Here is a 14,991-nt window from a genome sequence, read left to right as displayed (position 1 = left end):
AAAAAGGAGGGGGCTTCGGATTGTCTGCCTAAAAACGAACGTATCGTGTCGCTTTATTAGAGTGCATAAATTTGAGACTAAGGGTCTTATCAGGGTCGTTTTTGGGTTTCTTTTTCGGGGGGTACAACAAAAGCTGAAAAATACATCAAAAATTTGTTTATACTGATTTCTGTTACGTTTATGAATCAAACATTTCGGGGAGGGGGGGGGGGTCAACCTCCCTCCCCCTGGATACGGCCTTGGGTATTATGACATACATTCTCCTTGGCAAATGAAACTCACAGAGGAGAGAAACTAACAAAATGAAAAATAAAATCAAAAAGGGTGAAAAAACGATGATTTTATCAGCCAGTGGCGAACTTTGATCAACTCAATCAAAGGAAGAAATTAAAATCCTCCGAAATTTAAAAAAAGACAAAAACACAGTGATTACGAAAGCGGACAAGACAAACACAGTTGTAATTATGAATTCTGCAGATTATGAATTAAAATTAAGCACCCTTTTAATATATAAAATTTTTTACAAAGAAATGTAATTTGATCCCACTGAAAAATACACACAGAAGTTGAGAAATGAACTAGGAATTTTAAAAGATACTAGACTAATTACCCCTCAAATGTACAGAAAATTTTATCCCAAAGGTTGTTCAGCCCCAAGTTTTATGGTCTGCCTAAAATCCATAAGAAAGATATTCCGTTACGTCCAATTGTAGCATGTTATAGTTCTCCAGCTACGAAAATAGGAAGCTTCTTAGCCACCATTTTTAAGCCTCTTTTAAACACACAGAAATCCTATATAAAAAACTCCATAGATCTTGTTGAGAAGTTAAAAAATCAAAGTACAACAGAAAATACCGTCTTATCTAGTTTTGATGCAGTTTCTATGTGCACTTCATGCGATGTCCATAAATGTGAGAAGGCTTTACAAAGAAAATTAGAGGAAAATTCAGCTTGGTCGGATTATAAAACTTTGGAAATTGATACAATAATGACCCTTGTCCGTCTTTGCAACAAGTTCTCCTCGTATTTTAAATTCCGATACAAATTTTTTTTCAAATAATTGGCTTATCCATGGGCACTGTCTTGTCTCCTTATTTGGCAAATTTTGACATGCATTTCATAGAACAGTCTGCTTTGAATAGTTTCCACTTAAAACACTCTATCTAGTTTCGTTTCGTTGATGATATCCTTTCTGTTTGGGAACATGGACAAGACTCTCTAAGAGATTTGTTGGCACATTTGAACTCTTTTGATTCGAATCTCAAGTTTACAATGGAACTCGAAGATTCAGGTACCCTGTCTTTCTTGGATGTTTTGATTATAAAAACTAATCCTAGTCTTGAATTTTCTATGTATAGAAAGCCGACTCATAATGATCGATATCTACATTTCTCTTCCAATCACCCTCCTTCTGTGAAAAGAGGGGTAATAATCTCTTCAGTCGACAGAGTTTTACAAATTTGTTCCCGTAATCATATAAATTCTGAATTAAATTATGTAAAGTATATTCTTTTCTGCAATGGTTACCCAATCAAACATTGAAAATATAATAGATAGACGATTAAAAAAGATAAAAGAACAAAATAGGGAGCTTGTCCCCCTTGATTCAGTTACATCGGCAATTGAGAAAAAAACTTTCATCGTTTTACCATACATCCCGAAACTTGGCGATAAACATGGAAAAATTTTAAAAAAACATAATAGCTCTGTTTCTTTCAAAATTGAACAAAAAGCTGAACACTTTCAACTCGGAAATGGATAAAACGGACCCGGTACTGGGAAGCGGCGTCTAGAGAATTCTGTGTTTTTGTGGAAAATTTGTCATTGGTAGACCCCATCAGCAACTAGGTGAACGTTTGCCTCAGCACAAAATTTCCGTGGATAAGTTCATGAGATTAAAAAACAACAATGACAACTTTGATTCGTCATTGGCTTCGCATATTTTCGTAAATCCGACCCATCTAGTTCTGTTTGACGAGGCAACTTTAATATCAACTGTAAATGGCGTACCACAAACTTTTAAAGAGGTAATTGAGATAAAAAAATATATGAACCAAAATTTAGCAATAAATAGAGATACTGGAGATACTAGAGATACTATTTGCATATCTAATGAAAACCGAAATTGTAGACCAGCTAAAACTATTGCAAGGCAAAAGATCCTTGCCCAATCATCTTGGTAAATTCATGTTCATTTATTGATATCTGGTTGTTATTCAGTGTATGTTCTGTCTTTTTAGGGTAATCTTTGGAAGGTGAGATTTTCGTTTTTTTTTCTCTTTGTCTTCTTTTTGTTTATCAATGAGAAAGACTTTGCGGAGGTCCTTGTCGAAATATTTGCTTATATTTTATCATCTTCATGGTTCGCCACTGGCTGAAAAAATCCTCGTTTTTTCATTCTTTTTGATTTTATTTTTCATTTTGTTAGTTTCTCTCATCTCTGAGTTTCATTTGTCATGTATAGCCAGTGTGGTCTAAGAATATATTCTCCTTGGCAGCAAAGTTGTATTTTGGACAGGCTGGTTGGGCTAACCAGTATTTATTAACATTGGCAAATACGCTCTCGAATCTCCTTTTTGATATAATAAAGCCGCATAGACACATATGCATAGTTAAAAATTACTTTCTAGCCGTAATAACTTGGACCAATCGGAGCTTCTTATGAAAAGGAGAGCAAACTATGATAGGTCGATAATGATTATGCCTCTATTAATGTCAAGGTAAGTTCCCGTGTGACTTAGAGTTAACAGAAGCAACTTAAACCCTTAAAAAAAAAAGCAGTTTTTGTGTTTCTTTTTTTTAGATATGGGTGCTTTTTACAGTTCTTAGCAGAATTACTAGGTTTTGTTACACAGGTGTAAGTTATTTTGCATTTTGAAACTTACTGAACAAAAATCTGAGATGATAATGAGGAAAAAGATTAAGATTAAAATTTGGAAAAATCGAGTAAGACAAATTTTAGCTACAAAGAAAAGGTAGAGTTTATATTAAACTTTTATTGTTGGAATTCTTACATTTGTTTTCTACTGTACTTTAAACAGCCAGGCTATCCCTTAGAAATTACTTAGAACACAAAGTTTTTTTTTACCGTATCAAAGGCGCCATTTCTAGATGCAGGAATATTTCAAATTCTATTTGAACTAATGGAATTTTTCTACCGCATTTGGGTCCCTTTGATCCAAGGATCAAAAAATAAAGTTTCAAGTCAATTGGAAGATACCCCCCTCCCCTTATCTTTTTTTGTTCTTTAGAGTATCCCTTAGCCAAGAGAGTTGCCTAAGTAGGTTTCTAACCAATCAGAGACAAAAGTTTGCTGGCCCATTTCCTGGTCACCTAACTCACTTTCATTCTATCTTGTATTTTTTCTGTATAACTCCGTGTTACTAGCTTTTTGCAAACTAGAACCTTAGTGTGAACCATTACCGCTGAACAATCGCTGCAATAGTGCTTCCACTATCCCTAGCTTTTTAAGGGAAGTCTCCTATAGAAAATAGTGTCTCTCAAATTCTCAAAAACCATTGCGCTTTGTGTAGTCTTGGCTTATGGATGCCCCCTCGAAAGTGTAGGTTTTAGGATATTGAGTAATATAAATTGTGCCTTCTGTTATAGGATGCAATCCCCATGGTTAGCAAATTGAATTACGATGAACGATTTTCAAAGGTCATGAAATTTATGTTCGGAAGAACTCTGATATGTAGAAATTTGGAAGTTGCAACGTCGCTTGCAAGGACTACAGAATTGGATTGTGTCACAATAGACGGTGACCAGGTAAATTTTGTCTGTCTTTTGATGTGGGTCTTTGTCTTTTGACATAAAAGTCATAAATGGTTTTCATGTGGAGATATTTTTGTGTTACTGTGATTATAGCCAAAAAAATAATTTAAACATAATTAAATGTTTGTGTAGATATTGCTGTAATGTTATCTCTTCTCTTGTTTTTACAGTACATTCGCTCACGTGGTTAAAACTTCTCTTAAATGTTTAAAAAGAAAATAGATAAAATCAAACGAATTTCTCTCAATCTATTAAATTTTTAGATTGACATTGAATTCTGAACGGGAATGAAATTTGTTTTATCCCTAAACGATAGAAAAAGTTATGATGAGGTAGCTATATTTCTTTTCTGAGTTTCTGTTTTATTTCTTGACGCTGCCAAGAACAAGCATGAAAGGCATGTATCACTTCATACTTGGACGTGCAAATTTCTCTCACTGACAGAGGTTGTTTACTCTCAGATTTCTTACTCTCAATACATTTAGTTGCTAAAAATTGAAGGATGAAGATAATGATTGTACAATTTATTGTTTTTGTCTCTTTTCCGTATTGGTTTAGATTTGGCCATCTGTCTTTTGGAAACAATATGCTTTAAAGAATTGCATTAGAGCTAGGGTGAGTATTGTTAAATGACCTGACGAATATAGGTCGAGGTATAAAAGGCTGTAGCCATTTTGGGGTTGAGGTTTAGATGTGAGTCCCCTCTGCCATAAGATCATTTTCTCTTGCCGTCTCCCCGCCCTAATGACCTTGTATCTTTGTTGGACTGGGCTTTTCACGATCCTATCCAGAACAACGTTGCAGTGACATTGGGGAATGGCTCCTCTTGAGGACATTATAGTTTAGTGAGTGACTTGAATCGTAGTATAATATAGCAGGTATAAGTAAATAAAGTATAAGAAGTATTGTCTTCCTAATAACTAGAAAGTGGTCTTTATATGATTTCAAGGTTTAAATCAACGAATTAAATTAAGTATCAAACGCTTTTTCTTGAGGACATTATAGTTTAGTGAACGAAGTACTATAGCAGTTAATTTCGTGTAACGAATAGTTCTTCTGTTTTTTTTTGTTTTTTTTTGTTTTTTTTTGCAGGCTTCTTCGGGCTCTTTAATTTATCGATAACTATGCTATTTTAAAATGGGCGCTTTCCAATCGTAGTATAATAAAGCAGGTATAAGTATAGATAGATAGATAGATATTTATTGCAACAAAAGCCTTTTTGGGCCATGGCAAAATAACAAAACAAAAATAAATACAAAAAAAAACACACAATAAATTACTCACAATTCATCAAAAAAGTTTCTCTATGTGCCATACCCACTCTTGCAAATTTACCCAACCTTCTAAAATCATCAAAATTTCTACTTTTTAAAATTTTTTGAAGCCAATCCACCCCTCCAAAATCTGTTGAAAACTCTTCCCTCCTCAAATTTCTTAACTCCTGGCATGTACCCATAAAATGGATGAGATCTTCCTCCTCTCCACACATAGGACACTGGTAAGGACCATTTTTAATCCTATAATTCCCAATATATTTCCTCCTTTCCCCAATACCCAAAAAATTACCACGAACCGAAATTACCCATCTTAAATCCTCACTACTAATCCCTACTTTAAAGTAAACTTCCTCCCCCCCAAACCTCCTTTGCCAGCCCATACAGCCCCAGGGACGCCGAGGATGATTTCTGATTCTGCCACCTTTGAATTTCCTGCTCTATTTGTCTATCCTTTACTTTTTTAGCAACTAGCCCCACTTCCACACCTAGCCCCTTCCCCTCATTCCAATACTCACTAAAACCACATCTATCAATAGTCTCTTTAACCCGGGTTGGCCAAGAACTTTTCCTGCCATCTACTAGCATCTTCTCATAAGCATTCTTTAGTAGCCTCCAACTAGGCAGATTTATAATCCTTTCCCAATAATTTACTATCCGCACTAACCTTCCCACCCTTAATGATAACAAACCTAAATCACCTTTTAATACTACATGATTAAACTTATCACTAACCCCCATTAACTACTGAAAATACATCAACTGTAACCGGTCTACATTATCAGCCTTCTCCATGCTCCACACCTCTACTGCAAAAGACATTACGGAAGCTAGCTTAGTCTGGAATATCCTTTTCTGAAGCCTAAGGTCTGTCAGGCCTACTTTCAAAACACTACTCTTTAAAACTAGCCATATAGCCCTAAGACCTTTGCTAGCTACATAATCAATTTGCCCTTTCCACCTACCATTTGAAGTAAACTTGCATCCTAAATAAACAAAATCTTCAACTACTTTAAGCACTTCTTCTCCTACACTAAACCTTTCCTCTATATTTCCATGTTGTCGGAATACCATAACTACTGACTTTGTAACATTTAGGACCAAACGCTTCTCATTTAGGTATAAGGACACCATTCCTAGCAGTTTTTGAGGGTCAGGCCCATCTTTAGCCACCAATACTATATCATCCGCAAATAACAGAGCGAACACCTGCATTGCAGACAGATTTAGAGTTGGGGCTCCCTGCCCAACCATATAATTTTCTATATCACTAAGAAACAGGGGAAACAACCTAGGTGAAATTGTACAACCTTGTTTAACCCCTAACCTACTGACAATTGCCTGAGAGTAAAACTTTCCTACCTTAAATACCATTCTAACAACCAAATACATTTTAACAACCAATCCTACAAAACGTCTCGGCAGCCCTAACTTTATAAGTCCTTCTACTAACAAATCTCGTGAAACTTCATCGAACACACCCCGCAGGTCCAAAAAATCTGCGTATAGCCTACCATCCCTTTTCCTCATATACTTCCTAATAAGCCCATACAAAATAAATATCTGATCGACCCCACTATAATCCTCTCGAAACCCTGCCTGAATTTCTATTAACTTATTTGATTAATTAAGCCAACTATCTAATCTAGCCACTAACACTTTATAAAATAATTTACTAAGGCTATTTCCTAAACGAATCCCTATATAATTCTTATGCAATGCTCGGTCTCCCTTTTTAAAAAGTGGTAAAACTATTGAAATATTCCACTGTTGAGGCCAGACCAACTTGCTAAGGACACTTGAATATAACGTTGATAACAAAGGCAACAAATATACCCTAGACCACTTCCAGAGCCTTGTTGGGATGCCATCAACTCCTGGTGCTGAGGTCCTTCTCATCTTCTTTAGCGAATTCCATATTTCCTCGCCTGTGAAAGGCTGCAGTAGTTTGTAATCTTCTTCCTTTAGAGGGAATTCCGCAAGGTTTTCGCCGACCACCCACCGACTCAGGCTATCCGTTTCCTCTCTTTCTGTCATCTTGCTTTCGATGAATTCTGGCCAACTTTCCTCCGGCGGGATACTCGTCTTGTCAGAAGCGTTTGTAACTGATTTTTTTATTATTTTCCAGAACTCATTCTTGTTACTATTCCTAAATTCCCTTTTCATTCTCTTTGCTTCCTCCTATTGAAATTTATACTTCTTCACTTTTAACAGTTTCTTATACTCTTTTCTTCGGTTTTTATACATATTATAAATATATTCCCTCTCCTCATATGAACATTGTCTCAGTAGCTCCAATGTTTGCACCAACTCTGATTTTTTCTCTACGCATTCACCATCAAAAAAAACCATTTAACTTCCGTGGTTGTTTCTGAGCTGTAGTAACACCTACTTCATACAAACTATCAATTAATACCTTTAATGACTCTTCTATTTTTCCATCATTTGCCAATATTTCTCCCTTCTCTAGTCCTGCCTGAAATTCCTCTCCTAACAGCTTAACCTTAACCTTCTCTTCTTCCTGTGATTCTAGCCTCAATGGATCTCTAACTTCTAATCCTTCTTCTAATACCTTGCTCCTAAAACCCCCCAATGACCTTTTTAATGCCCTCTTTTTTAACACTTTCAAAGACAACATAATCGGCAGGTGATCAGAACCCAAAACCGGGACCACCCCTAAACAAGCAGAATCCGGCCAAAGAGACTTATTTACAACTATATAATCTACTACACTTGGATACTTCCCAAAAAAGCAAGTAAACTCTCCCCGCTCTTTATCCTCCCCGATCCTCCCGTTTACTATAATTAAATTTTCCTTACCACAAATTTCCAAAAGTTTACTTCCCCACCTATTTTTTCGGCGATGGTCCTTACTAGTCCTTGGAGGGATCTCATCCATTTTTTCATCACCCATTCCATTACAACGAGATTCCAAGTGGTAATGGTCTTCAAATTGGTAAAACCATGGCTCTTGCAACTCCCCAGTGTATGCATTGAAATCTCCTAAAAGAATAAAGCCATCGGCAGGAAACTTTGTCAAAAAAATGTGCAACTCTTTTTGAAATATCTCCCATGTATCCTCTTCTAAAAAAGAACTACTTTCTGGAGGGATATAAATAGAACAAAACACATGACTTCTTTTCCCCCGTGAAATTCTTACCCAAACTAAGTTACAAGACTCACTTTTTAGCCGGATCACATCATTAGATGACAAAAAAACATCTGAAACAAACAACGATACACCTCCGTAATAACAACCATTTCTCCGCATTTTACGATTTGCGCTAAAACCACTATAATGCTTAACTATAATAGTTTCTCCAGACCATGTTTCTACAAGAGAGATAACTTGAGGATTACATGCTTCAACCAGATCCTTAAACTTATTTTGCATGAACCCTTGTAGATTCCAATGTGACACATTTAATAGAGAATTTTCACCATGGCCCAAATTTCCCTATACCGCCTCATTTCCCATTGTCGGTTCTTGCTGTCTTGGGCGGAAAAGTTTTTTTTGGTACTATTGCCCTCTTAGCGTCATCATCACCCGAGTTTACTCTGACACTATACTCTGCGGGTCTTGGGCGGTTTACCCTTATTGGTTCGTTGTTATCAGGACTAATAATTTCCGCATTCGAGCGTTTCGCGGGATTACGCGGCTTTAGTGCTGGGATAGCTTGCGATCCCCCTGCAGCTTTGGTTTCTGTTAAAGACATCACCAAATTACGATCTTCGTCCCCCATTTCAGAGGTCGCAGAACTAAAAGATACAACCGTTGCCGAAGATTCAGATCTAGTCCTAGCATTAGACGGATATGCCAAGCTACCGTCGTCTTCAGGGGGCATGTTGCTATAGATTTCCCGACCGACCATGCCCGTAACTGGTGGTGGCGCCGAGTGTGCACTATTCTGGGGGGGAGGGGGTTCAGCTTGGTTTCTACTAGGAGGTTTTACACTGTCATGAGCGGTGTTACGTTTTTGTTCTTCAACAAGGCCGGTTGTGTAATTATACATGAAAACCTGGTTACCGATGAACAACTTAAGTCCTCGTAATTTCACATCAACAAAACCCTCAGTCTTTGCATCTTCTAAAGTCTCTTTCAGTTTTTTTTCTGGCAATCAACTCACGTTCCGTGTAATCAGGACTAATTGATAATCCCAACCTTCGAAAAAGAAAACAGGATTTTAATACATAGTCCCGCCCTGCAACACTTGCAAATTTGATCACTACAGGATGGACGCTCATTGAACTTTTAAGTCTGAAAGCGTCACGCACATCAAAAAGACGGAGATTTAAATTCGGAATTCCCGCATTCAAAGCACTAAGAAGTATAAAGTATAAGTATAAGAAGTATAAGATAGAAGTATAGAAGTACTATATAAAGTATAAGAAGTATTGTCTTCCTAATAACTAGAAAGTGGTCTTTATATGATTTCAAGGTTTAAATCAACGAATTAAATTAAGTATCAAACGCTTTCCCTTGAGGACATTATAGTTTAGTGAACGAAGTACTATAGCAGTTAATTTCGTGTAACGAATTGTTCTTCTGTTTTGTTTTTTTTTGCAGGCTTTTTCGGGCTCTTCAATTCATCGCTAACTATGCTATTTTAAAATGGGCGCTTTCCAATCGTAGTATAATATAGCAGGTATAAGTATATAAAGTAAAAGAAGTATTGTCTTCCTAATAACTAGAAAGTGGTCTTTATATGATTTCAAGGTTTCAATCAACGAATTAAATTAAGTATCAAACGCTTTCCCTTGAGGACATTATAGTTTAGTGAACGAAGTACTATAGCAGTTAATTTCGTGTAACGAATTGTTCTTCTGTTTTTGTTTTTTTTTGCAGGCTTTTTCGGGCTCTTCAATTCATCGCTAACTATGCTATTTTAAAATGGGCGCTTTCCAATCGTAGTATAATATAGCAGGTATAAGTATATAAAGTAAAAGAAGTATTGTCTTCCTAATAACTAGAAAGTGGTCTTTATATGATTTCAAGGTTTCAATCAACGAATTAAATTAAGTATCAAACGCTTTCCCTTGAGGACATTATAGTTTAGTGAACGAAGTACTATAGCAGTTAATTTCGTGTAACGAATTGTTCTTCTGTTTTTTTTTTGGCGGGCTCCATCGGGCTCGTTTTGATTTCTTACTAACTATGCTGTTTTAAAATGAGTGCCTTCAAATCGTGGTATAATATATACAGGAGCAAATATATAATGAATAGGAAGTAATGTCTTCCTAATGACTAGAAAGTAATAGTATAGCGTGTGTTGAATGTCGACTTCCGAGTCTATTTGACATAATAGTCTTCATAGAATTTTAAGGTTCAAACGTATCAAAGTATCAAACGCTTTAAATCATTTAAATAATACGAGTTTTACGATATGGAGCGATACGACGTTGATTTTCTTTAAAAAGGGGTAATTTTATGGATTTTGTCCCAAGAAACAAAGTGAAAGGTACGAGAAAACCGTTTACCAAATGCAAGTCGGAACTTTTCTAGACTTAGATTACACAGAATATTTGAGTGTACATGCTCTTACGGAATAAGTATTTTTTCACATATTTTGAAGGTTCAGTGTCCAAGAATAGGTGTGGAAAGTGATCTTAAAATTACTAAGTTGTTTAAATTAGGAATCAATAACGATGAAGAGATCATATTAGATATTGAGAAATTTACCAACTGGATAGCTTACTGTTGTTGGTAAGGACACCGGATGCAGTGAAGGTGCCAAAGTAGAATAGCCGAGGCGTATGCTTTTTATTCAGAGTTGAAAATATTTGGAGATAAATCTTGTGTCTATGATTAGGATACTGTGCGCTAATGTCTGGTCAAAAATAGCTCTGAAATGTGGATCCTTCAAAGAGTTGAGGAAGGTATGATAGAAGACACTATGTTTAATAGTTTCTCTCTTGTGAATAAAGTTATGCCTTTTAACCCCCCCCCCCCCCTCTTTAGTGTTATAAGCTGTGCCTTTATGTTTAGTAATCTGTTTGAAATACTTATCATATATATAAATTGTTATATGTTATTATTATACATGTTGCACATAGACATATTCACATATATATGTACATTACATGTCTATTTCAATATTCTACGTGTTGATTTACATATTGTAGGTATCAAGCAAAGGTTCATTGACTGGGGGATATTTCAACACTAGCCGTTCTCGATTAGAATTTCAGAAAAACCTTACTCAGACAAAAGCAGCTTTAGCTATTGAAGAAGAAAAATACGAAGAACTGAAGGAAAGGATCCGAAAGATTGAAACTGAAGTCAACGGTATTGTCAGCGAGATGCAAAAAACAGAGACGAGGAATTCTAAAGCAAAGTAAGATTCTTTTAACCCGCCCTCCCTCTGAAGATTTTAGACCAGGGATGCACAATTGAGGGTTTTTCTTAAATTGATCTGTTCAGCAATTAAGCTTGCCTTTTTAAAGCAAACACAATAAAATTTTTCGTAACCATAAGCAATTAGAATTCGATTACAGAGATTTTCAATTCAATTTCAAATATATTTCAATTGAATGTGGCAAAAACAAATTAATGTAACTTCTTACTCAGGGTGTTCCCTAGATTATCCACTCCAAAATTTGTAAGGATCAGTTCATTAGTTTCGAAGTAAATCTTGTAAAAAGCAGTATAACATTATCGTAAAGAGGGAGAACTGCCATGGTTGGCAGCCCGCCAGCTTCTAATATATAGGGTAATTTCTGCTCGTTTAAACGTCACTGTTTATTTTTTTAATGCTTTACTTCTTTTTTAAGTAATCTGAATTCTTAAAAACTATTGGGAACATTACGAGAAATAGATTATGTATATTCTCTTAAGGTTAATTGAGGTCGCTAGGACACCAGCTTCGAAGTGTGACCTGGATCATCTGCAGCCTCTCAAGGTTAATTGCTATCATCACGTTTAATTGACCAATTAATTGCAAAAACTGGCAATTACGATTATATTACGATTATTTCTTTATCTGAGACAAATCGGTTACAGATTAATTGGGCAACTCGTGATTTCCTGCAATTATGAGATGGTCCAATTAGTTGAGAGTATCCCTGGTTTAGACTTTTACAACTTTTACAGTATTGTGACGTACTTGTCTTTTGTGGACACCGTTTAGATTTGGGTCAAGGGACTATGACCATCTTCGTTGATTTCTAGGAAATTGGAAATTTCACAAAAAACATTTTTGAGAATGATTCTTCTTGATGATAACTGACTTAGAAAGAGAGCAAACATTTTTAATGGGATAAGGTACATGTACAGGAATGTATTTTGGAGGTGGGTGGATTCCATAAAATACATACAAGCAATATAGATTTTATCTTCAGGTGTCTGGATATGGGAGAAAGCTTCGTAGATTAGAGACCTCAAGTTTCCAATCTTCACTTCGTAAGATGTAACTCCAGGATTTTGTGATTCTTTACAAGGATTTTATTAAAGCCTGAATTATTAAACCTGAATTGAATATATCGGAACATTTTTTCTTTCCATTTTCTTAGTGAATCTTAATTTTAGAAAAAAATAAATCATGGACTAAAATCTATCAGTGAACCCGTATTTCTTGCAAGCATTGGTTCTAGGAACCTATTACGATACTTTGTGGAATTATCCTAGTAATTCCGAGGCTAATGTCCCATGGTCATTAGTGGCCTTCAGAGCACTTAGATGAGACATTTTGCCTGAATGAATTACGCTTGTTTTTGTGAGGTCTGATTTTTTATTGTGAGATTTTCAAAAAATCGCGAGATCTCACGATGATTCAGTAAGTATGGTAGTACTGATTTGTAACAAGATACTCGAATAATATATAAGTTGAAAAGTTACATTAGAGGCTTTATTTTTTTTTAAATCTTAGAAAACGAAATTATTTTGTAAAAACACATAAGATAAATTATATTTAAAGGCAACTTAAGAGACATACTTTTATATATAAAATAAACTTGCATTTATTTAAAGATATTAATGATCACTAAACTGACTACGAAAGGTTTTTTTTAACATAGGTAGAGAATAAAATCAGTCTATATTCAGGTGGGCCCACAGGATGGGGCCTGGACGGCTCCACTCCCATATACGACCAAAAATTATACAAAGATTTGCACCCAAGAATTTGAAATTAGCCTCACCATCAACCCAAAGCTTTTAGTTAAAAGATTATTAACAAGTAATGGACTACCAATGCTGGTTAATAATTTTGACTGAATATCCAAATTTTGTCTAAATTTTAAATTGCAATACAACCTTTTAGTTCTTAAGCAGACAAGCCTATTAAAAAAATTTACAAGTATTCCCACAATTAATGCATTAAAAAATTTCTCAGACCACACTTCTTTTCCATTTAAAAAGAGAAAAATTTATTTGTCTGTGACTGCTTTATTTGAATTAAACCCGTTTTTCTCTCTTAAACTCTCTCTTGTACATAAAAAACTATATCTAAGTTTGCTTTTGTTTGCAAACTGAATATTTAGCATCAAAAACAAAATAAAATGCAAGGGCCGTTCCAAACCTTTTGATGGTTTGTATGAATTCTGCAGTTTGATATCTTATCTCCCACATGTGAGCTAAAGTTGACGTAGAAAAGACTGGTTCTTATTTGTCCCTTTTTTATTAGGAAAGTTTCTGGTAAAGTACAAGTTCATTTAAAAAATGTAAACTAAATCTGTGGTCATTGTAAATTTCCGAAGGAGTTTTTGGACTTTGGAGTAAACAGTTTTATGAAAGGTTTCCTATTAAAATTTGCTTTTTAATTCTTTTTTTTTTTTCAGGGACGTTTTTGATAAAGTGAAAGCGGATGTAAGACTAATGAGAGAAGAATTGAACAACATAGTACATTCCCAGCCATCCAGGGAGAGATCTTTGGCACAACTTAAATCCTCCCTTGAAACAATGCTTACCTCAAAAGAAGGTTTTGAGGCCGAGATTAACCAGGTCATTTTTTTGCAGTTTTTTATGTGCCAAAGGGAGTAATGTTCACAAGTAAATATGCAGTAAAGGAATTAACAGTAATTCACATCAGAATAAACAGTAATTATAGATTAAAAAATAGAGATAGATTAGAAAAGAACAAGGGGATGTCAAAAATCTCAAGGAATGTATTTGCTGCAACCTGCAGTGGAAATGGTGGGGTAGCATCGTAGCAATGCTACTTGGTAATTTGTATTGCCTAGTGAAACACGTTGGCAGATTTGGCAGCTTTTGGATTTCTGTCGAATTCTGCTACTGGCAGCTTTGGAACTTTTTTCACACCTTGTTGCGACTATGTGTCTTAATTTTAACCCGTTTGCATGTTATTATCATTACCTGATTTGCTGGGGATTGTTTATAGCTGACGACGGCTTTGGGATATATATATATATATATATATATATATATATATATATATATATATATATATATATATATATATATATATATATATATATATATATATATATATATATATATATATATATATATATATATATATATATATATATACATATATACATATATACTATATATATATATATATATATATATATATATATATATATATATATATATATATATATATACATATATACATATACTATATATATATATATATATATATACTATATATATATATATATATATATATATATATATATATATATATATATATATATATATATATATATATATATATATATATATATAATATATTTATATATATATATATATATATATATATATATATATATATATATATATATATATATATATATATATATATATATATGGTTTCATCATTATATTACTACTGAGCAGAAATTGCCAGGTATATTTGAATATATTCCTTCCATTAAGCTTATGACGACTATGTATTTTGCTTATAAGGCTTATGGCGACTACGCATTTGGAGAACGGCTGAGTCAGGCATAACCACCGTCTTTTTATCCGTAAAAAATTTAG

General features: G+C 34.5%; 1 protein-coding gene across 1 annotated transcript in view; it reads left to right on the top strand.

Annotated features, from left to right (window-relative positions):
* SMC3 (structural maintenance of chromosomes 3) overlaps window positions 1-14,991 on the top strand; it is a 123,570-nt gene that overhangs the window by 68,480 nt on the left and 40,099 nt on the right. Inside the window, exons 15-17 of the mRNA XM_089088295.1 lie at window positions 3,610-3,768; window positions 11,172-11,383; window positions 13,824-13,986. Of these exons, the coding sequence (XP_088944421.1) occupies window positions 3,610-3,768; window positions 11,172-11,383; window positions 13,824-13,986 (534 nt within the window). The remainder of the gene's footprint in view (window positions 1-3,609; window positions 3,769-11,171; window positions 11,384-13,823; window positions 13,987-14,991) is intronic.

Source organism: Artemia sp. Qi Xiang Cuo, chromosome 4 (genome assembly GCF_049724085.1).
Source record: "Artemia sp. Qi Xiang Cuo chromosome 4, ASM4972408v1, whole genome shotgun sequence".
Classification (NCBI taxonomy): domain Eukaryota; kingdom Metazoa; phylum Arthropoda; class Branchiopoda; order Anostraca; family Artemiidae; genus Artemia; species Artemia sp. Qi Xiang Cuo.
The sequence above is the reverse complement of the archived record's forward strand: the minus strand, read 5'-3'. Positions and strand labels throughout refer to the sequence as shown.